General features: G+C 55.7%; 3 protein-coding genes across 6 annotated transcripts in view; all 3 read left to right on the top strand.

The window, feature by feature from the left end:
* Window positions 1-3,988, top strand: part of LOC102958362 (store-operated calcium entry regulator STIMATE) — a 54,277-nt gene extending 50,289 nt beyond the window's left edge. The window contains exon 8 of the mRNA XM_042979142.1: window positions 227-3,988. Coding sequence (XP_042835076.1) covers window positions 227-343 — 117 coding nt within the window. The 3' untranslated portion in view covers window positions 344-3,988. The remainder of the gene's footprint in view (window positions 1-226) is intronic.
* Window positions 3,989-5,580: 1,592 nt separating this feature from the next.
* MUSTN1 (musculoskeletal, embryonic nuclear protein 1) lies at window positions 5,581-7,422 on the top strand. Its single transcript, XM_007081911.3, has 3 exons — window positions 5,581-5,647; window positions 6,780-6,912; window positions 7,075-7,422. The coding sequence occupies exons 1-3, from the start codon at window positions 5,639-5,641 to the stop codon at window positions 7,179-7,181; spliced, it is 249 nt and encodes an 82-aa protein (XP_007081973.1). The 5' UTR covers window positions 5,581-5,638; the 3' UTR covers window positions 7,182-7,422.
* A 2,275-nt stretch (window positions 7,423-9,697) lies between these two features.
* ITIH4 (inter-alpha-trypsin inhibitor heavy chain 4) lies at window positions 9,698-25,840 on the top strand. Of its 4 annotated transcripts, none has more exons than XM_042979141.1 (24): window positions 9,698-9,835; window positions 11,374-11,534; window positions 13,533-13,637; window positions 13,784-13,946; window positions 14,085-14,195; window positions 14,686-14,811; window positions 15,706-15,822; window positions 16,085-16,253; window positions 16,355-16,480; window positions 16,663-16,844; window positions 16,939-17,124; window positions 19,234-19,373; window positions 19,634-19,788; window positions 20,088-20,114; window positions 20,393-20,446; window positions 20,602-20,655; window positions 20,914-21,036; window positions 21,615-21,737; window positions 21,862-21,888; window positions 21,977-22,093; window positions 23,180-23,354; window positions 24,786-24,940; window positions 25,068-25,164; window positions 25,623-25,840. In XM_042979141.1, exons 1-24 carry the CDS (start codon window positions 9,746-9,748, stop codon window positions 25,690-25,692), a joined length of 2,853 nt encoding a protein of 950 aa, XP_042835075.1. In that variant the 5' UTR covers window positions 9,698-9,745; the 3' UTR covers window positions 25,693-25,840. The 4 variants fall into 4 exon arrangements, with proteins under 4 accessions (XP_042835075.1, XP_007081969.2, XP_007081970.2 ...); XM_007081907.3 differs by having other exon boundaries at window positions 20,911-21,036; XM_007081908.3 differs by lacking the exon at window positions 20,393-20,446 and having other exon boundaries at window positions 20,911-21,036.
* Window positions 25,841-26,366: the final 526 nt, after the last annotated feature.

The following is a 26,366-nucleotide window of genomic DNA, read 5'->3' as shown; positions in this document are numbered from 1 at the left end:
TCAACTCGATGCTGGTTTCAGTAGCCCGTGAATATCCTGAGAGTAAGTGAAGTCTGGGGTGGTCTTACTCTGTAAAGGGGCCTCCCCATCACCCTTTCCTCAAGAAACACGAGACCAGAGGCCTCCTACAGGGGTCGGCACCCTGGTGCTGGGGTGGAGGGAGGGCAGAGGAAGAAGGCACCGCTGGTGGTGACGCAGACCGTGCCTCCCCCGCCCCCCGCCTCAGATCCTGATCTCGGCCGATGACGAGATGGAGGAGTCTGACGTAGAGGAAGACCTGCGCAGACTGACCCCCCTGAAGCCCGCGAAGAAGAAGAAGCACCGCTTCGGGCTGCCCGTGTGACACACTCCTGCGCTGGGGTCAGGTTTGGGGGCCCAGCCGGCTGCCGGGTCCTTCCTTCTCTCCTCCCTGCCCTTCCTCTTCTACCTCCGCCCCTCTTGCCGTCTCCGCCCGCTCCCAGACTACTGTGACTCGACAGAGGGAGGACGGGCCGGCGCCGAGGGGTTTGCGGCAGCCGGAGGCTCCCACTCAGTTGCACTACAAACACTGACCAAATATGCAAGCGAGGCGTTTTGTCTGTCTGTCGTCGTCCCAGACGGTGTTGTGAGGGACCCAGAAGCCCCGTCCTGTGTCTGGCTGGGTGGCATCGAGGAGGGAAACACGCACACACACAGGCTGTGGGCAGAACCTTTCCGCAAGGCTCTGGGCGCGTGGACACATAACACGTTTGGGGCTAAAAGTCACTCATTGACCAAGTTGGAACCGCAATGCTTTCTTACTCGAAATGGCTTTGTAACTACTGATTTCTAAAGCCGGTTTTATGAGCTGTCACAGTGTTAATGTTTTTTGAGTATGTGTTTATTTCCTATGGGACTAATGGGCAAAACATAGATTTTTTAAGTCTTCCGTACGCTGTTGACTTTTATATTTTTAAGTTATATTTTCATACTATTGTATTTAAAAACTCTTTTTAATCCCCAAAGAAATGGGTTTGTTTGCCTTCCATGAGATGTGAACTGGTGGGAAGAAAAAGTCAAGAGTTTTGTTAATTTGGAATATTTGTAGGCAATCTGCGATAAGATGAGGTAAATGGTCTCAGCAGGAAGGGAAATGAAGCCTTATCTGAAAGGAACAAACCCAGTGAGTCTGTGTAGGGCAGGCCTGACTGGGAGGCAGCTGGTCTGAAGGTCGAGCTAGGGCCCTGGTGCGTGTGGGACAGGAAGTGCTCTGTCCAGTGGCTTGGTTTTTCTGCTGGCAGGTAGAGGTTTTAGTTAAATGTGACCAAGGAAAGAGCCTAAGAGGTCTGTGTCCAGAGAAACTGAGACCTTGAGGCCAGCCCTGTGTGTTCCCTGTCTCTCTTCAGAGCCTCCAAATCTGTAGTTTAAAATTCAGTCTGGGCCTCCTTGCCTCCCACTGGTGCAGCCTTCAGAACCAGCTGCTGGACCAGCCCCAGGAACTTCCTCCCAGGCTGCCCTCTGCCTGTTGTCTTACTGTCATCCCCTTGTTTTGCACAATAGTCTGAGGAACCCCTGCCTGCCCAGTGATCCTGTTTCTCACGTCCTTCAAAGATACAGGGCAGCTGGGGACGGGGCAGGTTGAGGTGCAAGAGCTTACCATCTGCCTCCACAGGTAGGCGAGGTGCTTCTAAGCCCATGTGCCCTCCCTGGGGAGCGGCCCCACTCCTCAGCATGGCCACAGGCCCCCGTAGCTTTAGGAGTCTGCTGACCACAGTGGAATGAGTTGGCCTGGGCACTTGTCCTACTGTGGAAGCAGCACGGTGGAGCAGCCAGGGTTTTGTCACAGCCCAGAGGCAGCCACAGAAATTAAGGAATAGATAACTACACCACTAAGGTGGGAGCTGGAAGTGAGACAGGTGCAGAGAGGCCACCTGGTCCAGAACCTTCCTTTTAGACCTACATACAAAAGTGCTGCCCTTGTGTAGATTGGGTCTGAATTGTAGCGTGGGAGCCAAACTGTTAAGCCCTGGGCCTGCCTCACCTTTCACATCCCACCCAGGGGCAGGGCAGGGGGAGTGGGCTTCTCAGCCCTTCTTCCCGTGGGAGTCTGGACCCAGAGGGCTGAGAGGAACTGGGACCTGTCACTGCCGTGAGCAGCGACTCTGCAAAAGTGGGCATCTGCCGCAGGAGGCAAGATTGCGTGCAAGACTAGAGGCTGTATCCGCTTCTGCCCTCATTTAGGCTGTTAACACCCTCCCGTCCCTGGCCACAGTGAGGTGTCTGCCCTGGAGAATCGGTGCTGGGGAAGACCAGAACTGATGTTGTGCCTGCTGCACATCAGCCCCTCGTGGCATTGCTGGCTCCCTGTACTTTTCCCTCCTGTTTCATTTTGTCTGAACAACCTGTGCCCATCGCTGTTTCCTGCACCTTACTGAGCTCAGAATCAGAGATGTGCTTTCAGCCTTGAGCTCCAGGCACAGCGAGTAGGAGAGACACAGTCCATGAAAGATGGAAAGTAGGGGTTATGTAAGCCTCGACAATCTGTTCTTCCGAAGGCCCTTCCCAGTGCCTGCTGGGCAGTGGGTTTGGGGGACAAAGTGGTGGAGAGTGAGTGGTGGTTTTTCCCTGTATCCTGATTTTCAATAAGGGCTTTAGTCTCTGAGCCACAGTCATAGAGCTGGCTGACTAGGGGATGAGTGTCTAATCATAGAGGGCCTTGTGGTGTGTGGGACTGGACAGTGTGGCCTTGCCTGTTTGGCCTTATCTTCCTGTGTGTGTGTGTGCATGGGTGTATAACACACACACACACACACACACACACACACACACACACACACAGAGTTTGTATTCCCTGGAGTGTTTCTTGCAGTCACTGGGGGTTTTTCTGTGGTACACTGTCCCAGGAGAGACCAGATGCAGAGGACCATGGTCAGAACTTCCCCTGAGCTGTCCTCCCTCCCTCCCTGGGATGAGTCTCCTCTCCACCTGCCCCAAGGTGCCTTACGAGGTACAGCTCTTTACCCAGCCACATGGCAAGTGTCACTGTGCTTGAGAAACCATGAGACACCAACTGGACATTGTGTGCTATCCATCTGATCTGTCCAAGAGTGGACCTTGGCCAAGCCATGCATGATGAAAGCTTATAAGTCAAGGTCATGAACAAGTTTCTTGTAACTGATGGAAATAACCTGATGAGGTAAAACTGTCACATCTCAATGGAAGGAATCATTGTTGGCCTTATTTCCTTTTGTTGTCAGTGGCATGTGGACAGTGGCAAAGGGGGATGTTGGTGAGATCCTGGGCCGCAGTGGCTTCTTGGTCTGCTCAGAAGACCTTCGAGATAAGGGCCCGTGGCCCATTAGTTAACCCACAGGCATGCTGGTGGCCTCCTGCCTCAAGCTTTAACTGGTGCCCCTTCCTGGCAACAGGGAGTCCTAGGCGAGTATTGTCCTATCATGCCTTTAAAGGGAAAAGATAAGGCTCAAATCCTAGGCAGTGTAGTCCTGTGGCCTGCAGCACAGAGGCCCCATCTGTCAGCTGCCCAGGAGCCCACTCTGGCCTCCAGACAACAACTCACTGGCCTTTTCACAGCCAGGCCAACATAGACAGCTCTAGGAACTTCTCATTGGCCAAAGCAGCCACCTTGTAGGGTGTAGGGTTGGCGTTGAGATGTTGCACACACTTCCAGCCAGGAGTGGAGAGCTCTCTGCTTTGCCCTGTGCGGCACTGGCATCTCTGAAGGGCTTTGCTCTTGGTGAGGGACTTCTGGTCCAATGGCTGTCAGCTACTTGAGCTCCTGGCTAGGTGGGTGGGTTGGTTTCATTTGATTTCTCTTTTCATGATGTTTCTTAGAACTCAGACCAACGTGAGCAAACCGTGGCTTATTTCCACTGCCCTTCTGGTGGGGGTGTTTAATCAGTGATGACTCACAGAAACCCGTTTTTGAAATGAAAGGGAAGATGATGTACTTAACATTGTACAATGGTTTACAATAAAGTTTCACATCTTAATACATTTTTTTAAAAAAAAACCATCACTTGTGGCTGTGGTTGTGTGTTCTTTGGAGTTGAAACAGCTTAATGGGGTCAAGAAGATTTCCCCAGTGAGTTAGAAGATTCTCCCCCAGGAAGCCAAGTGTGAATGAACCTACATCACCTCGTGACACACACCGGAGCCAGAATCTGCCAAGGGAACAAGCTAAAAGTACTCTTGCCTTTTCCACTTACCTGCTAAGGCGAGTAAAAGCTGCTTTACCTCCTCCTGAGGAGCAAGCAGTACTGGGAGGTTGAGGGGTGAGGAGCAAGGCCACGGGGCTGGGAGGCAGGTGCCTCCCTGGGCAGAGCCAGCTGGGGTGGCGGGATTGGGGGCAATGCCAAAGCACCCTTCCCAGGCTGGGCCCACCCTTGGTGCCTTTCGGCCCCGTTTGCAGTCCTGGGTCCGTGCCCCTGAGCGCTGGTCTGAGATGGAGCCTGGCAGTCCTCTCATTGGCCTCCTGGGACTTGGAGGGGGAGATTGGAGGCATGACAGCAGTGGAGTGGTATTCGGGATAACCAAGTGTCAGTGCCTGGTGGGGTTCTGTCTGCCTGGAGCCTCCAAGGATAAAAATAATCCCCACCACACACTGACCAGGAGCTGGAATGTGGCCGACCTCCCACCCACATCCCCTCCCCACACCCATCTCAGGTGGAGAATTCTGCCTTGTGCCCCGAGGGTCTCCCCTTCAGGGATGGGCTATTAGGAGCTAGCAGAAAGCTAAATGGCCTTCAGGAGAGACCTTGGGCCTGTCCCTCTCTCCACAGCTCAGTGCCTGGAATGGGCTTGGATCTCGCCCACCTGCTTTCAGCAACCTAAATGTCAGGCCAGGCACCTTTGGGTGACCTCACCCAGTCAGAGGCTCTGTGCCCTTCCCAGCCTACACTCACCGGTGCCCTTACCACAAAGCAGGTTTTCTTCTGGTCCTTTCTGGGCACTTTACCTCCCGCCTTTTGTCCCTTTGCTACCCTTGCACTAGGAGCCAGGCAGAGGGCAAAAACACAGATGAAGCAGCTCCCCGAGCTTCTCACAGCCTCAGCTGCTCACCTGTGAACCATGGGGGGCTGTGCTCACTGTGAGCAAGTGCTCCCAAGTGTCACACACAGGAAGCTTCTGCTCTGCTGCCATGCAGGATGGAAAGTCTCTTTTCTCTGGAATCCATAGAAGGGTAAAAGAGAGGGAAAAATAAGCTCAGAGCGGTCCAGCCTAGCCCAGGGCCCTCTCTTCCCTCAGGGACACCCACCGCATTGGGATGGACTCTCCCAGGTGGACAGCTCAGGCTGCCACACACATTCCAGGACCCACGCTCATAAATCCTCATTGCGCACTGCCAGGCCTGGCACCTCCCGCCTGCATAAGAGCACCTGTTCTCGAGGGCCCCAGGTCTCCCCAGCTGTCCTTTTCCACCAGGGCTGTGGCCCCCGGGCAGCAGTGCTCAGCGAGCCCCTATCATCTCTAAGAATAAACTCTGAAGCTGCAGGCTGTGTGGACCTGAATCATCGGGAAGCCCATCGAGGAGGGGAGTGGCTTTCCGGGGCAGGCAAGTGGACTATATAAGCCCCAGAGGGCTGGCGCTGCCCCGATCTCTTCCACCGGCTTCTGCCTGCCAGAGGGGAGCCTTTGCAGCAGCTCTCGCACAACGCCCACCATGTCCCAGGTAGGAGGGTCCGGTACAGGCCGGGTTGGTGCCGGGGGGATGGGGATGGACAGCTGGACACTGTCACCTCTGACAGTTGTGTCCTGAGCTGAACTGCAGGCGTAACGAGAAGCTCTGTGAGCCCCTGGGAGGCCGGGGCTCAGGAGGGGCAGCGCTGGGCCCCAGCTTGCCGGCAAACCCCCATTTATCTTGGGTTTGGTGGTGTTCTGTGGCTTGTCAGGAGGGTAGAGACAACATGTATGATACTTCAATTTGTGTCTGCCTTTGTGTGTGAAGAAGACCATAGGACTCGTTTGTAGCCGTGTGTGTGTGTGTGTGTGTGTGTGTGTGTGTGTGTGTGCGCGCGCGCGCGCGCGTGTGCGCGCGCACGCCAGGCGGGATCTGTGGGTGCATAACTTCCCCCAGGCATCTCCCCAGCAGGATATATCTCGGTGCAGGGGGTGTACTGTGTTGCCACAGGATCCCAGCCCAGACTCAGGGACCAGGAATTCCCTGCACCTGTCCCCAGGGCTTAAGAAGGAATGAGGCCTCAGACTCCTGGGCGCCTGGGGTTGAATGGTAGGATAAGCACTGAGTCTGAATATCCCCAGTCTGGAGGGGGATGGACTTGTAGGTCAGTGCTAAGGCATGCTAAGTGGAGGTTCTCCTTGCTACCTGCTCCATGGGTGGGTGCTGACTTCGGACCGACTTCACGGGCATCTGATTCTTCCACCAGATTCCCACCGCAAAACGCACGAGGTAAATGCCAGCAGTTTGGGGGAGAGAGAGACAATCCCTGAGGGGCCCTTGCCACCCAATGAGCAGATCTTGGAATTTACCCAAGGAAACTCCACTCAAAACCAGCCCCTTTCCCCTTTGCCCTTCGTTCCCAGGCCTGAGCCTGGCCAGGCAGGCAGTGTCAGGCCACAGTAGCCAGGGTCCCCATGCTCCTGGTCTGTGGGGGAAGTAGAGAGAGACGTGGAGGTGGGGGTGGAGCACGGTTGGGAGAGCTTCCTGGAAGAGGAGTGCAGCCTTAAATTGGCTTGAGTTCAGTGGCCAGAGAAGAGGGGTCTCAGGGCCAAGGCACTGAGGTAGGAAAGGGCTTTCACCCTTGAGGCCTCGGGTTGTAAGATGAGGTTCTGGGCTCTCCAAGGCTGGTGCTCAGGAGGCCCCCATCAAGAAGAAGCGCCCCCCCGTGAAGGAGGAAGATCTGAAGGGGGCCCGTGGGAACCTGGCCAAGAACCAGGAGATCAAGTCCAAGACCTACCAGGTCATGCGGGAGTGTGGTGAGTATCCTCCTGGGCAGTGGGGGTGGAGGGGGGAGGTGTCAGTGGGAGGGGGGGATGGGGAGAGGGGTCCCAGCATCCTTTCCTGAGTCCAGAGCTCCTGAGCAGGGGGGGGCGCTCCCCACAAGTGCCCCTGCCCACACCTCCCCATCCTGCCCACAGAACTAGCTGGTTCCACCGCCCCGTCGGTGTTCAGCGGCACCCGGACCGGCACCGAGACCGTCTTTGAGAAGCCCAAAGCTGGACCTGCCAAGAGTGTCTTTGGCTAAGAAGTGCACACCATTCCTCTCGCCACTGCCAACTCCTAGATGCAGGAGCCTTTCCCAAGAACTTTTTTTATGCCAGAATACACCTTCTCACCTGCTGCCTCTGGGACTGCCACCTATCCCTCAGAGCCCTGGTCCCTCAGCCCAGGGAGTCTGCACCGGCACCTGGGGAACAATAAAGAGGATGCCCAAGTGACTCCGGCATTTGGAGGGTGTTAGTTGGTCACCAGCCATAGCCGCTCAGTGTAGGGGAGGGGCAGGTGGGGTAGGGGGTGGGGCATGTTCTGTACCCTTTGTGGGCTTTTGGGAGGTCCCAGAGGATAAGGCAGGTGCCATTACGGCCACTGCCACATGCCAGAAAGTCTTGGACGTGGTGAACTGGCGCTGAGCTGTGTGGCTTCAGACCAGTCTCTGCCTTTCTGAGTCTCAGTTTTCCCTCCCATCTGAAAAGGGACTAGAACAGGAGCCTGTTGCATAAAACAGGCCACAGTAACACTGCTCAGAGTGAAGCAGGTGGGGGCCCGAGGCTCACCCCTCCCCCTGCCTTCCACAGAGGATGTTGAGATGCTTCCAAGGACACCAAGGCTCTGCAGGACCAGGTCACCTCAAAACCCCTTTCCTCTGGGGCCCTTATTTGTACCACCTCCTTGCCAGCTCACACCCCTTAAAGACAAAACCAGGTCGAGGCCCCTTTCTGGCCAGTGGTAGTCTGCTTACTGAGCTGCTCCTTTCTCAGACTCGGGGTGAGCCTCCCCCTCGCCACTCCCACCGCTCCGCCTGCATTGTGAGAACTCCAGGTCCTTGGCTCATGAGCGGTTCTTCCGTTCTCAGGCTTCAGTGTCCCCTGTGTGTGTGGAACTGTCAGATCCAGGGGACTGCAGAAGTCTGTCCCCCTGTGACGGCAAAGCCATAGGCAGTCCTGCCTGCTGCCTACACGGAAGTCCGCCTGTCCCCTGGGCACGTGGGGGTGGCTGCTTGGAGCCTTCCCCACGTTCTCAGCCAGCATGGCGTCCTTATATAGCTGTCTTCAGGCTGGGCCCGTGCTCTGTGCCCCGAGTGGCCCTTCTGTGGGGCAGGGCCTGGGCCTGCTCACCGTGCTCCTCGGGGGTGGGGAGGGGGGGCTCTTTGCTCAGATTGCTGACCAGGTGTGAAGCCCTGGATGATCCCAACCATATTCAGAGCCAAAGGGCAAGCAGTATAGATGCGCACAGAGATGCTTTCTGGAGGGGAACATTGACTTGCAGCCAGAGACACAGCTCCAGAGTCCTGGATGCTCCTGCCACTGATGGAGGGGAACATGGGGGCCAGTCACTGCCTCAGAACCTTGTGTGGGCCCCCAAAATGGCTACTCCCCTTCCTCCCCACCCCCATTGACAAGTGTCACCAAGTCACCCTCCTTCCTCAACCCAGGGCTTGGGACCTGGCCACACTTTCCTGAAGCGACTTTACCTTATCTATGGCCAGACTCGGGAGCTGGGCTATCCCAGAGCCGCCAGGGACGCGAGCACCAGCTGCGTCCGGATCCCTTAATATTTATTCATTTTATTGCTATTTGTTATAAAAGCAGCATTTCAAGTTTATTAAAGAAAAATTGAAAAAAGCTACTGGTAATCCTACCCCAGGCCCTCGGGTGCATTCCTACGGGTCTGGGCTCAGGACAGTGGCACTGCCTTGGTGTGCTGATGGCTGGGTGTCCTGTGCTTTCTCACGCAAGCTGTGAATCATGGGCTCCCTTGGCACGACCGACCTCCACAGGCTATCTGAGTGCACACACCCCCACAATGAATCACCCCCTTCAGGACTTGTGTTGCACGATTTCCTATCAATAAATTACCCGGAAGGAGACTTCCGGGCCACAAGGTGCAGGCATCTTTATGGTTCTCAGTTTGTATTGCCAAAGTGCGGGTCTTGTTCTGGCAGCCTTGCTGGAGTTGAGCCAAGAGGCCTGGCTAGGTTAATGGGGGCTGACAGCAGCCGGGGACCCAAGGAGAGAGAAGGGGACCCCTGGACCCAGCCCCTCTCACCCCAGAAATGAAGTGTCTCCATCCTGCCTTGGCCCCAGCATATCTTGCCCCACTCAGACACTCCAGTGGCTCCTCAGAGCCATTAGGGCCCTCACTGCCCCATCGCATCAAGCTGGCCTCCGGTCCCCCTGCCTCCTGGAAGCCACCCCCTAGCCCTCCTGTTCTGGGCCATCCCTATTTCCCCCAGACTGGGCTTCTGGAGAGCAGGCTGGTTCACTGGTGTATCTCCCAGACCTAGGGAGCTGGCTGGTGCAATGGCTGGTATGGGGGGTGGTAGTGGCCTGGGGTGACCGTGGACCTTTCAGAAGGGGTGCCGTACCCAACTCCCACCTGAGCTTGCTCTTCCTCGGTACATGTTCCTGTCCCCAGCCAAGGTCCACAGGATATTCACAGTTTACTTATCTGAGGCAACTGCAGTTTTTGGCTTGTAGATCCCAATTTCCCAGAACCTGCCCCCACAGGGGCGGGACAGCAAGCATGTTATTAATTCATTCCCCACTTCTTCTCGAGTTCAGAAGCAACCTGCCAGGCACGGGAGCCAAAATGAAGACTTCAGCCCCTGGCCGCACCTGTAGCATCGCGACGGTCCTGCTCTCGCTGCTGGCTGTCCTTCACACCTCCACCCCCCAAAAGGTAGTGGGTGTCCGTGGGGGCCTGAGTGTGAATGGTGTGAGCTGATTAGCAATGGTGAGAGCCTCTGCATGTGCAAGCATTATGTGGACAAGGGAGCGTGGATCAGTGTGTGTGCAAAGAGTTGGTGCTGACCATCCACCAGGCACTAGCCCGGGCTGTATTGTTCCTCTCTTACTTAACAGTAGGGAGATCTAGTCCCATTTTACGGGGAGAAAATGCAGCCCAATAAGTTGCTGCTAGAGGCCGGCAGTGGGGGGCGTGGGGAAAGGGGTAGGAATGGGCTTCACGAGGGGCACCTGGGTGGCTCAGTTGGTTGGGCAGTTGAATATCCAGCTTCGGCTTAGGTCACGATCTCACAGTTCATGGGTTTGACCCCCGCATCGGGCTCTGCACTTTTGGTGTGGAGCTTGCTTGGGATTTTTGCTCTCTCCTCTCTCTCTGACCCTCCCCCACTTGCACTTTTTCTCTCTTTCAAAATAAGTAAATAAACTTTTTAAAAAATGGGTTTCATGAGCCCAAGTCTACCTCTCCCTGGCTGAGTGGCCATGAAGGAGTTATTTATTTAAAGTTTGTTTATTTATTTTGAAAGAGAGAGAGAGGCATGCAAGCAGGGTAGGGGCAGAGAGATAGAGGGACAGAGGATCCGAAGCAGGCTCTATGCCAACAGCAGAGAGCCCAATGCGGGGCTCGAACTCACAAACTGCAAGATGATGACCTGAGCCGAAATCAAGAGTCAGAAGCTTACCCAATTGAGCCACCCAGGTGCCCCAGGAATTATGTACTCTGTGTCTGTTTCCTCATCTATAAAACACTAAAAAGAAAAGCTATTCAAACCTGTAACATTTATAAAGAACTTAGTACAGTGCCTGCCACCCAGCAGACACTCCCGTGTATACATAAGCTGCCGGGCCAGTCACCTGTCTCTGTGCTAAGCTGCGTGCACAGCGGAACATACCGTGTGCAGGTAGCTGGTGTGCACATGTCCTTCCCTGGGGACCACAGATCTGGAGGAGAGCATATGTCTGGGGAGGGTCCACAGCTGCAGGGTCAAGGGGGCAAAGAGGAAGGCTCCCAGCAATTAGAGACTGGGTCCTCATCACCTCCAAGTTCTAGCTCCTGTGAGCACCTGGTGGGAGACAGGCAAGAGCTGTTTTTCCCAGTTTCCACGAGGCTGAGGTCACCAGAAATCACAGGACTTGTTCATTACCCTTTCAGTGGACAGAGCTAAGATCAAATGTGAAGCTTCCTGACCCATCTAGGGCCCCCTGCCTGAGGAGTAAGTGAGAGTTGCTTCCCAGACGCACTGGGCCACAAGCTCCACCATCGTGGCCCTGAAGGGTGGGGAACGAAGCACATAGCTGCCTCTTATGTGAGACTGGTGTTCACATGTAGAATGTATCATGGGGTTTGGCTGGAGGCCTGGTCAGTGGCTCAGTCGGGGATGGGGGCCAGGGCTTGGTCCGGGACTCTTTAAAGAGTGCTGCCTCAAGCTGGACTGGCATTGAGACAATCCCATTCCTCCTCCTTCATTGGTCCAGAATGACATTGACATCTACAGCCTCACCGTGGACTCCAGGGTCTCATCCAGATTTGCCCACACAGTCGTCACCAGCAGGGTGGTCAACAAGGCCAATGTTGTACAGGAGGCCACCTTCCAGGTGGAGCTGCCCAAGAGAGCCTTCATCACCAACTTCTCCATGTAGGTACCTTCCTGCCCTCCTTGTCTCCCTCCCCAACCCAACACCATGATACCAGCTTCCCCGATGGCACCCAGTCAAGAAGAGCAACTCTCTTCCTGATGTGAGGTGTGCCTTAGGTGTGTGTGCTCGGCCTGTAGGCAATACAGGGAACCAGGGACTTTACCCACGAACTTCAGTACATTCTCAGAAGTGTTCCATACCTCCGTCCTCCACACCTCCTTCCCTCCACCCCTCCCTCCTTCCATCCACCCCACCGTCCATCCCTCTGTGCGCCATCCCCAAATACTGCCCAGTTGACAGGTGGAAAACCACAGCATCTTGGTTTCTTTGCCTCTGAGGAGTACAGAGTTGGGGCATCCTGAGGCCCAGGCCCAGGCAGGAGGGAGTCACCCAAAGGCAGAGTCCAGCTCAGAATACAGAAGACTTCCTAACTCCGGGACTGCCCCACAATGGAGCAATGCCTTGAGGAGGGGGATCTCTTTGTCATAGGAAGTTCCAAGCCAGGCTAGTCCCCTCCCTCCCACCTGGGATACTGCAGAGGGCGTTTCTGCTCTGGACCAGAGGCCAAGAATTGGGAGACCCCCTGGGATTTCTGTGGACTCTGTGGCTGAGTGCTGATCCTCACCTTGTCCTCCTCACCCTTCCCGAATGTTTTGCAATGTTTGTCCAATACATGAGAACCCTCTCTATCTGTCCTTGTCCCCACCAGAGAGGCAGTGATTGAGGGCAGGCCAGAGAGAGGCTGATCCCAGCAACTCAGGGAGGGCGCTGGGTGGGACAGAGAGCGGGCTCAGCCGGGGTCCCCAAACTACCCTGAGACCTCTGAAAAGGCTCGGCTCCTTCTTCTCTCTTGGCCACTGCTTCTCCTAACCCTGGAGCAGGGGCCTGTGCTATGTGAGCACTGTGTGCAGTGTGCGCTCTGCAGGAGGCCCCCAGCCAGCTTGGGGAGGAGGGCACCCTGCCCCCTGCTTCCCTATGCCCTGCAGCAACACAATCTGGGCCCAGGGAGCGGCGCCAGCCCGGGGCTCTCAGCGCATGTGATGGGCCCGGAGCCTGGCAGCCTGCTGGCCTTGGCACCCCAGCTGGGCGTCCAGGAGGAGGAGCCCTGTGGCCCACTCTGCAGCCCCATCCCTAGCCCAGGGTTAAATTATGACCAGGAATGTCAGGAAGGTGGGGAGGAGGAACACTGGGTCCTAATGCCCTGGCTACCCCCGCCGACCCCTGCACACCCTTTCATGCCACCCCCAGGTGGAGCAGGGCTGTGTTTGCCCGACACATCCCTGCTCGCCTCCCAAGGAGGATCTGGAGTAGTCATTTTCATTCCAGAGGAGAAGCCCTGGTAGCTCTTTCTAGTCCCCAAAAATAGGATTGTGGGACCCACACCCCTGGGAGTCCAGTCCACCCGTTGTCCAACACCTGCTTCCCCAGAGGCCAACCTCCCTGAAGAGCCCCCTGCCCTGTGCTGGCAGGGGGAGGGGCCAGAGGCTTTCAGTGCTGCATTTCCCACTGACCTGGGAGCCCGGCATCTCTCCCCTTCCCAGTCTTCCCCGCACAGGTGCATGCAGGGCTGGACACAGGGGCACCCCAGAAAGCTCACTGGTGACTGACCAGTTCTTCTGGGAGCAGGCTGTGAGATGAGAGGGAAAGCTGGGATGTGGGGCCAGACTGCAAGGGTGAAGAGAGGCTGGGACTTAGCTCAGTCCTGCCTCCTCTGCAGCCTCCTTCCCCTGTGTGTTCGGTAAACACATGTTTGCCAACACTGTGCACGCCTCAGGGTAGATGGAGGCGTGGCATAGCATGCAGAGCTCTCCTCCCCACCTGGGGTCCTGCAGAGACTTGTATACAGTAAGTACATAATAAACAGGGATGGCCTCAGGCAGAGACAGGAGTTACTCTGTTAAGAGGCACACTGAGTCAAGGGAGGCTCCCTGGAGGAGGTGGGATTGGAGTGGGCTGCCCCTATCAGGCCCTCCACAAATCTTCCCCTCCTGCCGCAGGATCATCGACGGTGTGACTTACCCCGGGAACATCAAGGAGAAGGCTGCAGCCCAGGAGCAGTACAGCACGGCCGTGGCCAGAGGGGAGAGTGCTGGCCTCATCAAGTGAGCCAAAGATGGTGGTGGGAAGGGACCCCAGGGGGGTGGGGGCAGAGGCTGCCCTGCCTCCTGCCCTTCAGACCCTCTCCAGCCTCCAGTGGCCATACCCCCGCCCGGCCTGGAGGGACAAACCTGACGTCCCTCTCCCCCAGGGCCACCGGAAGAAAGATGGAGCAGTTCCAGGTGTCAGTCAATGTGGCTCCCTCTGCCAAGGTCACCTTCGAGCTAGTGTATGAGGAGCTGCTCAAACGGCGTCTGGAAGTGTATGAGCTGCTGCTGAAAATCCAGCCCCAGCAACTGGTCAAGCATCTCCAGGTACTGGCACCGCCTTTTCCAGGGAGGTCTCCAGGAACACACCTGCTCTGCTGAGGGCAGCCCCTCCTTCCCCCTCTGCCTCCCCGGAGGCCCAGCCCCAGCTCCCTGCCAACCCAGTGACCCGCTTCTTGTCTCCAGATGGACATTCACATCTTTGAGCCTCAGGGCATCAGCTTTCTGGAGACAGAGAGCACCTTCATGACCAACGAACTGGCAGATGCCCTCACCATCTCACGGAACAAGACCAAGGTGGGCCTGCCATTGTCAGCAGGCAAGGGTACCAAGGGGCCTGTTGTCCGGCCAGCCTTATGAGTCTGTCCGGAGAGCGGGACAACTGGGCAGAATCTCTGTGCTGGAGGGACTTCTGAGGTCTGTGTCCATGCTGCCACTTGGCAGAGGTGGAGGACAAGGCCCAGAGAAGGGTGGTAGGTGCTGGTGTGGAGACCACCTTCGCCTTGGTGGGGAGAAGGCTGTGGGGAGGAACTTAAGTGAGGGCCCCATGGATGGAAAGGGGCCCGCCAGCTGGATCATGCATATCCTGAGCCGGGCCCCTGCTGGTGCAGCTCTAAGAGCAGAGGTTCACTCCCCCACTCCCCTATGGGGAGTCATTCTCTCCAACAGCTCAGCCTCAGGGAACATTCCCTGGACTGTGGCCCAAGGCCATATCCTGGAATTCTTGCTTCAGATGGGGTGGGTGTGGCCATGGGGCTCTTCTCAACCCCAGCCTGTCCTTTCCCAGGCTCACATCCGATTCAAGCCCACACTCTCCCAGCAAAAGTCACCAGGGCAGGAGGACACAGTCCTGAATGGCAACTTCATCATCCGCTACGATGTGAACCGGACCCTCTCCGGGGGCTCTATTCAGGTGTGTGGGCTCCAGGCGAGAATAGGGGCAACCAGAAAATCCATCCATACTCAAGGGCTTGAGCTTACATGTTCTAGAAGGAAAGGCAAAGTAACTGCCCCTACTCATCAGTGTGAACCAGTGGCAGCACAGACCAAAAACAAGCAATTTTGTTATGTTGTCCCTGAAACAATTTTCTTTTGGAGGCACAGAAGTTTCATCTCTGCTAAAGAAATGCCTTGCAGGATTTTCCTTATTGCCTTGGCTGACAGGAGGCTCACAGTTCAGTTTGATGTCCAATGGCAGTAGCTTCTTTCATGCAAGTTTCTGGCTTCATTGTGCTTTCCCTTTACTCTTTTGATGGACCTTGTTTTTTAAAACTTTTTTTAACTTTTTTTTTTTGAGAGAGACAGAGTGTGGGTGGGGGAGGGGCAGAGAGAGAGGGAGATACACAATCCAAAGAAGGCTCCAGGCTCTGAGTTGTCAGCACAGAGCCCGATGACGTGGGGCTCAAACTCACACACCGTGAGTCACGACCTGAACTGAAGTCAGAAGCTCAACCCACTGAGCCACCCAGGTGCCCCACTATGGACCTTGTTTTTCAAGTCCTTACTCTTTTAACGGATCTCAGGTTTATTATGTCTAAACCTTTTAGGATAAATTGCCTCAAATACTAAAACAAATAGGAGGTAAAGTGGGGGTAGAGTTCTAGTAGGCCACACGTGAGCAGGGAAGGCAAGAGAGGGGCTGGACTGAGCCCTAGAAGATGGTGAGGATTTGAGGAATTTAGCAGTTGGACAGAGACAGATGGGGCTGCGTGAAGAGAGGAACCCAAGTATTAAGCTGAGAAGGCTGGTTGGGGGCAGGGCAGGGCTGCAGCTCTTATTACCTGTGTTTGTTTCACTCTGATCACAGATTGAAAATGGCTACTTTGTACACTACTTTGCCCCCGAGGGCCTACCCACAATACCCAAGAATGTGATCTTTGTCATTGACAAGAGCGGCTCCATGTTGGGCAGGAAGATCCAACAGGTGGGTCCCACAGGTTAAGACCACAACTCTGGAAACTCATACATGCCTCACACCATCACCTCTGGCCCAGTAGGCAGATTCTCCCTCCTCCATCTTCCTGAGTATGGGGTACCCAGGGGTTGAGATTGGTCAGAGTATCGGCAGGTCCTGGCTCTAGAGCAGTCACCATGCAAGTCCGGGGATGCCAGCCCAAGTACACAGGATGCCAGCCCCAGGGAGGCTCCACTGAGACACCCACCTTGTCTCCGATCCTCCTGCTCAGACCCGGGAAGCCTTAATCAAGATCCTGGATGACCTCAGCCCCAGAGACCAGTTCAACCTTATCAGCTTCAGCGGGGATGCAACCCAGTGGAAGCCGTTGCTGGTGCCAGCCTCAGCCGAGGACGTGAACCAGGCCAGGAGATATGTGGCTGGCATCCAGGCCCAAGGCGGTGAGTGCCTCTGTAGCCTTGCTATGGTGTGGGGGCTTCCGGGGCACCAAGCCCAGCCTGAGGCGCTGGGCTGGAAGCCATCCTGAGTGTGTGCCCCCCAGGGACCAACATCAATGACGCAATGCTGATGGCCGTGCAGCTGCTGAGTAACGCCAACCGGCAGGAGCTGCTGCCCGCGGGCAGTGTCTCCCTCATCATCCTGCTCACCGATGGTGACCCCACTGTGGGTGAGGGCACCACCAGCAACTCCAAGGCACACGGCCCAGAGGGATCTGCTGAGGCCTTCCCCTGGCTTGCTGTGGAACCTGAGGCAGGGAGGGGGGGGGGGTCTCTAGAGTCCAGAAATATCCATTGAACAAATCTCTGTTTTCTCATGCCCCCCACCCCCTTCCCAAACTGCTGGGCCCAGGAGAGACCAACCCTGCGAGGATCCAGAAGAACGTGCAGGAAGCCATAGCTGGCCAGTACAGCCTCTTCTGCCTGGGCTTTGGCTTCGATGTCAGCTATGCCTTCCTAGAGAAGCTGGCACTGGACAACGGCGGCCTGGCTCGGCGCATCTATGAGGACTCAGACTCTGCCCTGCAGCTCCAGGTGCCAGAGTGTCCCCAGTGGCCCCTGAGTGAGGGATGGCACAGAGAGGCAGGCAGACCCCAGCCCCGCACTCGTGACACCCGCCACCTTGCAGGATTTTTACCAGGAAGTGGCCAACCCACTGCTGACAGCAGTGACCTTTGAGTACCCAAGCAACGCTGTGGAGGAGGTTTCGCAGGACAACTTCCGGCTGCTCTTCAAAGGCTCCGAGATCGTGGTTGCTGGGAAGCTCCAGGACCAGAGCCCTGATGTGCTCTCAGCCAAAGTCAGAGGGCATCTGGTGAGTGTGGCCGGCCATTCTGCAGGGGAAAGGCTGCTGGAGCAGGGAGTCAGAAGGGCTTCATTCACACCCCAGCCCCACAGGGCTCCAGCAGTTGAGAGAGCAAGTCACGAAGTGCTGTCTCCCACTTAGAGATGACACTCAGCAGTCCGTCTGTGCTCCTGCTGTTCCTGAGAGAACCAGAGGCCTGGCATTCCCTCCTGTCCTCACACTGCCCTCTGAGGTTGCAATGGGGCAGAGAGGGCTGCTCCCATTTCACAGATGAGCAGGCTGAGATCCAGGCAGGGCAGGCAACTTGCCTGGGGCCCCTCTGCAGCCAGGTCAAGAGCCTGGCTCCCCACATGGTGCCATCTCTGCCCAGTCTTCCCCTGCCTCTGTGCCACAGGAGGCCCTGTCATTCCACAGAGAGAAACAGCACCTGCTCTGCATGCACCAGGTCCTTCTCTAGGCCCTGGGGACGCTGTCCTCCCGACAGTGACAGTGCGTGTAAATCCTCACACCAGCAAGGAGATTCGGGCTGGGATGTCCCTGACACAACAAACCCGGGAACTCAGGGGAGCAGCCCTGGGAACCCAAACCTGGTCTGGGAATCAGGGAGGGATGCCTGAAGGAGGCCCAGCTGAGACTGAAGGATGAGTAGAGGATGGTACAGGCCAGACGGTGGGGTGATGGAGGAACATTCTAGGCTTGCATGGCAAGCAGGCGGTGTGTGTGGGAAGAACAGCAGGTAGGTGAGTCAGAAGAGAATGGGGGGGTCCCGGGCCTCACCTCAGAGGAAGTGGCCGAGTAGTGGGATGGGCAGTGTGTGACCTATGGCCAGCCTGCCTGGGTTCAGACCCAGCTCTGCCACCTCCCAGAGGTGAGTCCTGGGGCAAATCACTTAACCTCACTGTGCCTCAGTTTCCTCCTGTGTAAAAATCAGAATAGGTCACCCTACCCACCTTGTAAGACTGCTGTGGGGATTACAGTCTGGCCCCAGTGTAAATATTTCATTCATGTTAGCTGCTAATATGAACCTAAAGGCCCAGGCGTTCCCAAAGTGTAGGACCCAAGGTGACTCAGGGTAGTTCACAAACATGTTTGTTTTAGTAGTTGTGTATTTATTTTAATGTGTCTCCTGAAAAATAGAACTTGAACCCCAGACCTAAGATTTCACAGGTATTATTGCTTGGGACAGGGCCAAATAAATAGTATTCGACTATTTAAAGTTCATTTAAGGAAAACCATCAAGCAAATAGCTCTATGTGTGGATAGGACAAAATTCGTGCAGGTGGCCTGCATGTGACAGTGTGGGGAGGCCTGGCTCTGGGTGAGAGACAGAGGAGGTAGTTCCAGCAGGGGTAGCGGGATCTGATCCACACTGAGAAGTTCTTCGACTGCGGTGGGGAGCAATGGCAAGAAAGGTGGGGTTTCCTCTGTCCCCCCACCTCCCGCCACTTCCCAGGCTGTGGGCAGGGCAGCCCCAGACCAGAAGCCCCCTCCCTGGGGAAGGATGCAGCAGTCACTCAGAGCTCGGCATATGCCTTGCTGCCTCCATCCCACAGTGCCCAGCCCCAGCAGAGGGCATCAGCATGGGCCGGGATAGCTGGTTGCAGGTGGACGGGACCCCAAGCCCTATCAGGGCCATGACACCGGAGTCCTCTTTTCAACTCTGCCACTGACTGCTGGGGAAAGCTCTTCCCTCTTTGTCCCCAGAGTCTTTATCTTTGGGGTGAGTGTGGAATGCATCTGGGGACCCTTTCTGTCCACACACCACACTTGGACTTCCTTCCTACTGCTGTTTCTACACTGTCCTGGGCTTCACATCCCATTCTCATTTCCCTTTCTCTGGAAGGATCCGTCTGACCTGAGCTCCCAGCTCTGTGTCTGCCATGTTCCACTTGGACGGTTTACTACCTTTTATCTCCACCTCCTTCTCATCTTGGGAGGCTCTGTGACCAAGACTCTCATTCCCCAAACTCCCTCCCCACGCCCCACTCTACTCAAAGGTGGTGCAGTCCTTGCAGCCGATGCATGGGGGCTGCCCCAGCTACAAGCAGGTTTCACGTGGGAGCACTTGGAAGACCTAGGCCCTCACAGCTCCTGCCCCGGCTGGGCCCCTCTTTCTAGCACATGCAGAACATCACCTTCCAAACGGAAATTAGAGTGGCGGAGAAGGAGGAAGAGTTCCAGAGCCCCAAGTACATCTTCCACAGCTTCATGGAGAGACTCTGGGCATACCTGACCATCCAGCAACTGCTAGAGAAAATGTGGGTAGCCCACACCTTTGAGGGCCCACCAGGACAGCTACACATAGCCTGAGCACCTTCACAAGCTTCCCATGGCAGCGGGGGCGGTGGGGGGAGCAGCGGGCACAGGGTGTCTCCCAAGTCCAGAGAGAGGGGGTTGTGGCACCACGTGTGAGCTCCAGACTCTCCCAGTGGAACCTTCCCAGAAGGGTCTGGAAGGGAGGAAGAATCTGACAAGGCATCCAGGGACCTGCTGAACCTGTGATGTCCTCAACCTGCAGGATTTTGGCATCTGATGCTGAGAAGCAGGCCCTTGAGACCCGAGCTCTGAACTTGTCGCTCCAGTACAGCTTTGTCACACCCCTCACGTCCATGGTGGTCACCAAACCCGAAGGCGAAGAACGATCTGAAGTTGCAGAGAAGCCCGTGGAAACCGGTGGGTGTGAGAGCAGGACCCCAGCCTCCTTGGCAGCACAGTTTTGACCCAGCACCCTCCGCAGCCTTTCCTCTGCATCCCAACCAAGACCCCGACCCTGCCACCCCTAATCTCCCAGGAGCCCTGGGAGACTCCTCCCATTTCATTGATGTGAAAGCTGAGGCCAGGTCTCCTGACCCCAGAGTTCACTGCACCTGTTTAGTGCTGGGGTTGGAAAGCAAGGTTAAATACAAGCATGTCAAATTTATTGAAATCACTCTAACAGTGTATTTCTTTCTTTCTCTTTTTGTTTTATCCAGAAAACAAACGCAAGCACTTCCACTTAGGTAAGAGCCTCAAAGGCTGGGCTGGGGGACAGTTGGCTGACACAGGACCTAAGGCACCAGCCCCACAAGGTTGCTGGCCAGGGCCTCTCCAGCCCAACCCCACTGCCAGCAGGGGATGTCATCTGCCTAAGCAAATGGGTGCATTTAGTCACTTCGTTCATTCAGATACTGGCTGCCATTTGGGGCCTGCCCTGGGCACTAGGGATACAATCCCTGTTCAACTGCAGGCCCCAGAAAGGTAAATCTAACAAGCAAACCCAGGTCCCTCTGATTTCCAGGTCTTCCTCTCTCCAGATTTCATACCATGGGAGACAGAAGGTCCAGATTAACAGGTGGCAAAGGAGGAGAGGGGAGAGGGGTGGGAGATTGACAGAATCGTGACCCTGGCCACAGACTGGGCTCTGCCCTGGTTGTTGGGGGAGTGACTTTCCTGGTTCACCTGGCTGGCTGGCGGGGCTGGGACTCACGTCCAGTTATGTCTGATTAGGGAGCAGCTATGCAGACTCCTTCCTTACCGAAAGAAGCGGCTATAGAGGACCAAGTAATTTGAATTGGGGACTGGGGGTGGGGGCTGACATCCCAGTGGCAGGGGCGGAGGGGTTCAAGAAGGGTCCTTTGTTCCCACTTTGAATTTCTTCTGGCCATGGGAGAAGAGGCTCCCAGAGTGATGAGTGCAGGGAAGGGAGCCATCCGCCCTCTCCACATCCCTCTCCCGGGGTGGGTCCCAGAGCCCAGGTTGGGGGGGGACCATGACACCACTTTAGAGAAGACTGTGTGTGTGTCAACTTTTCCAAAGCTGGACCTTCTGGGAAAGCACCTGGTAACCCAGGGAGAATCGGACCACAAGGACCTGTTCATTCTCCATCTCATCGTCTAACCTACCATGGGGTTAGGGACTTGCTGCTACCAGACATGTTGTTAGGTAAGCCACTTTCTGACCCTCTGAGAGTCTAGTTTCCTTAAGGTGATCATTAAACCTGCCTGTAGAGTTGGAGAGGTAAAGCACCAGCACAGAGCCTGACACGGGGCTCAAACCCACGAACTGTGAGACCATGGCCTAAGCCAAAGTCAGACACTTAACTGACTGAGCCACCCAGGTGCCCTGAAGTAATGTGTCCTTTATTTTCACTGGATCAGATTCATTACACTCTGGAGGCTGGCTCAGGATGGAACCTTCTAGAAAGGGAAGGCTTCCTCCATTTCCAAAGCTAACAGTGGTCCCTTGAGCTATTTCCAATCCCAAATCTGGATTCAGAAATGGCAGAGTCAGGCTAGACCCCATGTCCTCTGCATTTTCCCTAATAGTGTGCTCTCCTGTTTGAAAATCTCATTACAAAGGCTCTTCCAAGTTGGATGTATGTTTGGCAGGGGTTGTGGGGCCGGGGGGGTGGCGGGTGGCAACGATGGCTGGAGGATGTGAAGATTACTCTCAATCCTGACTACCTTCTTCCTTTCTGTTTCTGGCTGCCCCTGCACTAATGCCTGCTTTGGCACCATCAGCCCCATCCACTCCTGATGAAGTGGATTTAAGAATCAAGGCCAGAGTTTCTGCAATACCTTCTGACACTATGACACAGAGACACCAGGAGAGGAAACACTCGGGGAGCTCTGAGGACACATCACGTGGGTTTCCCAGTGTTGAAGTTGAGAGGGAGCCCTGGCCACGGGCATCTGCTTCTCCATCTCTCACCTCTTCCCCCACTCCCCAGGAAGGGGTTGTCTAAATCCAGACTTTTTCTTCTTTCAGAACCAGCCAAGACAGACTCACCCCCAGGTAGGTTGCCAGCCTCCCTCAGGCCCCCTCCCTGCCCTTACCTCCCAGCCCGCTCTACCTGCTCTAGGAACTACACCTGCTGTCCCAGCCCCCATCCAGGCACCTCCTGTCATCCTGACACTGCCCGGACAGAGTGTGAATCATCTCTGTGTGGACATCAAGCACTCTCAGGGGCCAATGAACCTGCTCTCAGACCCTGACCAAGGTGAGAGGTGCATACCCAATCATCCACCCAGAGAGACCCAGACACCACTCACTCCCAACTTAACCACCCCAGAGACAATGATGGGACACCAGCCCATGGAGACACACCTTACCCCATGTGGGCCTGTCCCAAGATCACGGTGTGGCCTGCCTCTGAGCGCTGACACTTGCACTTACATGGCCACCCCACAGACTTTCCCCTGAACACCACATATGCAGGTCCGGGTGGCCTGGGCACTCCAGGGAGACCAGATGTGGACTTGCCCCAGGCACTGCCATACTTCAGGGGTGGCGAGACAGACTTGGGCACACATAAGCTCAGAGGCCTGTAGTCAATGCCCAGAGTGACATGGAAGTGAGCCCAGAGGAGGAGACAAGAGCTGTCCGAGGGTCAGGGGAGGCTGCACGGGGTCATACAGGAATGATTGGGCCTTGGCAGACGAGTGGGGGCCACTGGGCAGAGGAAGGGGAAAGCAGCAGCGGAGCCCTGGAAGGTACTGATAGGACTCTGGAGGGTGTGGAGCAGGTGAATGGGAGGAAGGGGTAGGTGTGCTGACCAGGCCTGCACTCCCAACCCCAGAAGGGTCCTACTGGTTGAACCGAGTGTCAGGTCAGATGTGAGGATACACAGCACTCGGGGATGCTCACACACACCTGCAGAGCCACCCAGAGCCAATGAGTCTCTGCGGCTCCCCCATTCCTCCCACATCCACCCAGTCTACCGCTCATCTCACCAGGCCGTGGTCTGCTTGCTCCCAGAGGCTGGGCATCACTCGTTTTCCATCTCGCTCTTGGCCACAGCACCTCATTAGGCCAGCCACACTATGGGGGCTTTATGAATATTCCCTGATTTCAGACAGGATCTGCCCTCTCAAAGGGCTCGTCTGAAGGTGGCCATCGCTGAGGATTCAGGGGCCCTTCCAAAGCCACATGAAATCAGGGGATGAGGGAGAGGTTGTGGGAGGAAGTGTTGGGAAAAGGGGACTGAGAAGGTGAGCCGGTGAGAAGGGGTTTGGGTGGACCTGTCATCCAGGCCAGCGCCCAGCTGGGGCCATGGCCTTGACCTCTGTGCTCCCGGCCCTCTTAGGGGTTGAGGTGACTGGCCAGTATGAGACAGAAAAGGCCCAGTTCTCGTGGATCGAGGTGACCTTCAAGAACCCCCAGCTGCAGGTCCGCGCCTCCCCTGAGCACGTGGTAGTGACTCGAAATCGAAGAAACTCTGCCTATAAGTGGAAAGAGACGCTGTTCTCGGTGACACCTGGGTATGCCCCCCGCTGGGTACTTCTCTGGCCACATTAGTTGGCCGGTGACTGCTGCTAGGTGATCTGGGCCCATGCTCCTGGGGATGGGGTGGCGGAGCATGCGTCTCCTGCGGTGGGCTGCCCCCGCAGAGAGCCCTGCACCATACCCTCCCGTTCTGGAGGTCACAGAGGGGTTGTGCTGGGACCCAGCTGCCCTCACACCTCACCCGGGTCACTACCCGACGTGGGGCACAGTGTGGTTTGGAGCTAGCTCTACTGCCAGTCCTGTGTGACCCTGGGCAGGCTGCCTAGCTGCTCTGTTTCCTCACTCGTAACTAGAGACAATCACCCAGCCCTGAGTCAGAGGGCTGAGGAGAAGGTCCAATGAGGGGATGGGATCCAGGAGTACTGTGCCCATTGGACAGTATGGTGCCCACTGGGTACAGGGGAGGGCCGTGCTGTCTGTGTGGTGAGGTAATGACGACAATAATGAGAAGCTGGAGAGCACTGTTCCCTGGGGGAGGTTACGAATGTCATCCTTAGCATAGAGGTGGACGGCCACCTCTTCTGGGTGAGGCTGCCCCACCACAGAGCTTTCCAGAGGCAGCTTGCCAGCTCTGGAGGCTACCAGGGGCCTGGGAGTGGGGCCAAGGACCCTGGCCCTCTTTGAGCAGTGCGCAACACCCCAGCCTATACTGAGCACGGAGAGTCTTGTCCTCTGCCCTCTCACTGCGCCACACTGTAGAGACCGGTTTCCACTTGACAAATGAGTGGGTGCCTAGAAAATCTGAGGGGCTTACCCGAAAACCATCCAATTTCATAAGAGATCTTAAAGTCTCCTATTATCTGATAAATGCACAAAGAATGACAAGAGTTTCTGTGCCCTGGACGTGCACACTAGAAGGTAGAATGAAGAATTCCTAACACCTGCAGTGAGAGAAAATCCAAATACTTTCATGAGCTGCAGAAGATACACCTAAGGGAAAACAGACCACATCTTGTACATTGAATCAAGGGCAGTGTAAATTTAGGGCAGTTCCATTTCAAATAACCTCAGAGTAACAGCAGGGTCTTATTCAACATGCTTTAAGGAGCCTGACATTCAAAGCTTATCTTAAGTAGAAAAGGACAGGATAGGATGAAAAGGGACTTGCTCTTCTAGACATAAGTAACACTAATCATCAGAAGGAAGTGGCACTAGCCATAAAAACGAAGGGGATAGAATGAATGTATCAGGCAATTGCCTAAATCATATAAAACTAATTTATGAGAAACTAATCTAAGAAAACCAGGGAGGGAAAGGAATCTGGTTTATCTTATAAATAATACACCAGATACCGCTAAGACGGTCCCAGTTTACCAGTGAGGAAAGCGAAGCCCAGAACATTTAAGGGACGTCCCGCCCAAGGCCACTCCCACCTCGATTGCTCAGGATGCGGGGTTTCCCCACAGCCTCAACATGACCATGGACAAGGCGGGGCTCCTGCTGCTCAGCAGCCCAGACAAAGTGACCATCGGCCTGCTCCCCTGGGACGGTCCTGGGGAGGGACTCCGGCTCCTTCTGCGGGACACCGACCGCTTCTCTAGCCACGTTGGCGGGACCCTTGGTATGTTGCCCACGGCTCAGGGCACCCTCAGAAGCCACCTCTGCCTGCGAACTGGCAGTGCCCTTCACCTCTATGTGTCTCCCAACCTCCATCTTTTTTCCTTGCTGACCCGCCCTTTGTATTTCAGGCCAGTTCTACCAGGGAGTGCTCTGGGGGCCCCCAGCAGCGGCAGATGACAGCAGGCGAACACTGAGCGTTCAGGGCCGTGACTACTCTGCCACCAGGTGACTGCGCAAGCAGGCCACTGAGCCTGGCTGGGTGTGGAGGCCTAGAGGCTGGGAACTGGGCTTGGCGGGTGGCCCTACTCCTCTGTCCTTGCCTGGAACCTAGAGACAGTGAGGGCAAAGGTTGATACTTTAGATATCTCTGACCTAGCTCTCAGTGACCTCACAGAGGACAGTCAGCTCAAACCTGCAAAAAACACCCCAGCCCAGAGATCACTAGGGTGAGTCGGGGACAGTAGGAAATTCCTCCCAAACTCTCAGAGCCCTGGGCCCTGAAGACCACACACAGCTGGGTCCACTTGGGTGACCAGGCCTTGTCGTCCTGTGCTGGAGGAAATTCTAAGGCTCCCAGCCTCTCTACCCTCCACACTCCTAACCCCAGCCATCTCCCTCTCTTCCCACCACACCTGGGATTTGCTGACCACCTATCTTTCTGTCTGTCCACGTATCCATCCCAGATTGCTCAAGCTGGATTACCAAGAGGGTTCCCCAGGAACAGAGATTTCCTGCTGGTCCGTGGAGCTGTAGTTATGTGGGAGGGGTTGTGCCCACACCCCGGGCCACCCCACTGTGTGCAGAGAGCTGCCACCCTGTGGCCAGAAGACCGCCCGTGGGGCCCGGACTGCGATGGGGAGGGATATTCCCACTCATTCCAAATAAAGGTGCTGTGAGCCCAGGGAATGGACATCTGTGGTTGCATCTGGCTACATCCCAGGGCCTCAGAATCCCATTAGAACCTTCCACTGTGAGCCCCTCTAAGGCCTGTGGCCAGTAAGGCCCATGAAGAACTTTTAGTCCAACCTCTTCATTTTACAAGCAGAGAAACTAAGATTTAAAGAGATTAAATCACCCATTTAAAATGTTGCTGCAGCCCCCAGCTGGGGGTCTAGGGCGGGAGAACATTCTCTGGGAGCAAAGGTTCAGTCTGCTTAATGGTCACTGAGTCTGTGAAACCCCGTTTCGACTAAAAACAAAAACAAAAACAAAAAGAAGAAAAAGAGTGAACTGGGTAGAAGTTCTTATTAGAAACACAACTGGCCCTGGGTGGGCACAAACTGGGTAGAAGTTCTTTATAGGCCAACTCTCCAACTTCTCAGCAAGCTCTTGGGCCCCTCGGTGATGGGATTTGCATGACACGGTTTGGTTTTTGCACCTGTGCTCAGGATGTCCGCTCGCCACCGGGTCAAGAGGCCAGCACTGGA

This window comes from Panthera tigris, chromosome A2, assembly GCF_018350195.1.
Source record: "Panthera tigris isolate Pti1 chromosome A2, P.tigris_Pti1_mat1.1, whole genome shotgun sequence".
Classification (NCBI taxonomy): Eukaryota; Metazoa; Chordata; class Mammalia; order Carnivora; family Felidae; genus Panthera; species Panthera tigris.
Note: the sequence above shows the minus strand (reverse complement) of the source record. Positions and strands in the feature narration are given on the sequence as shown.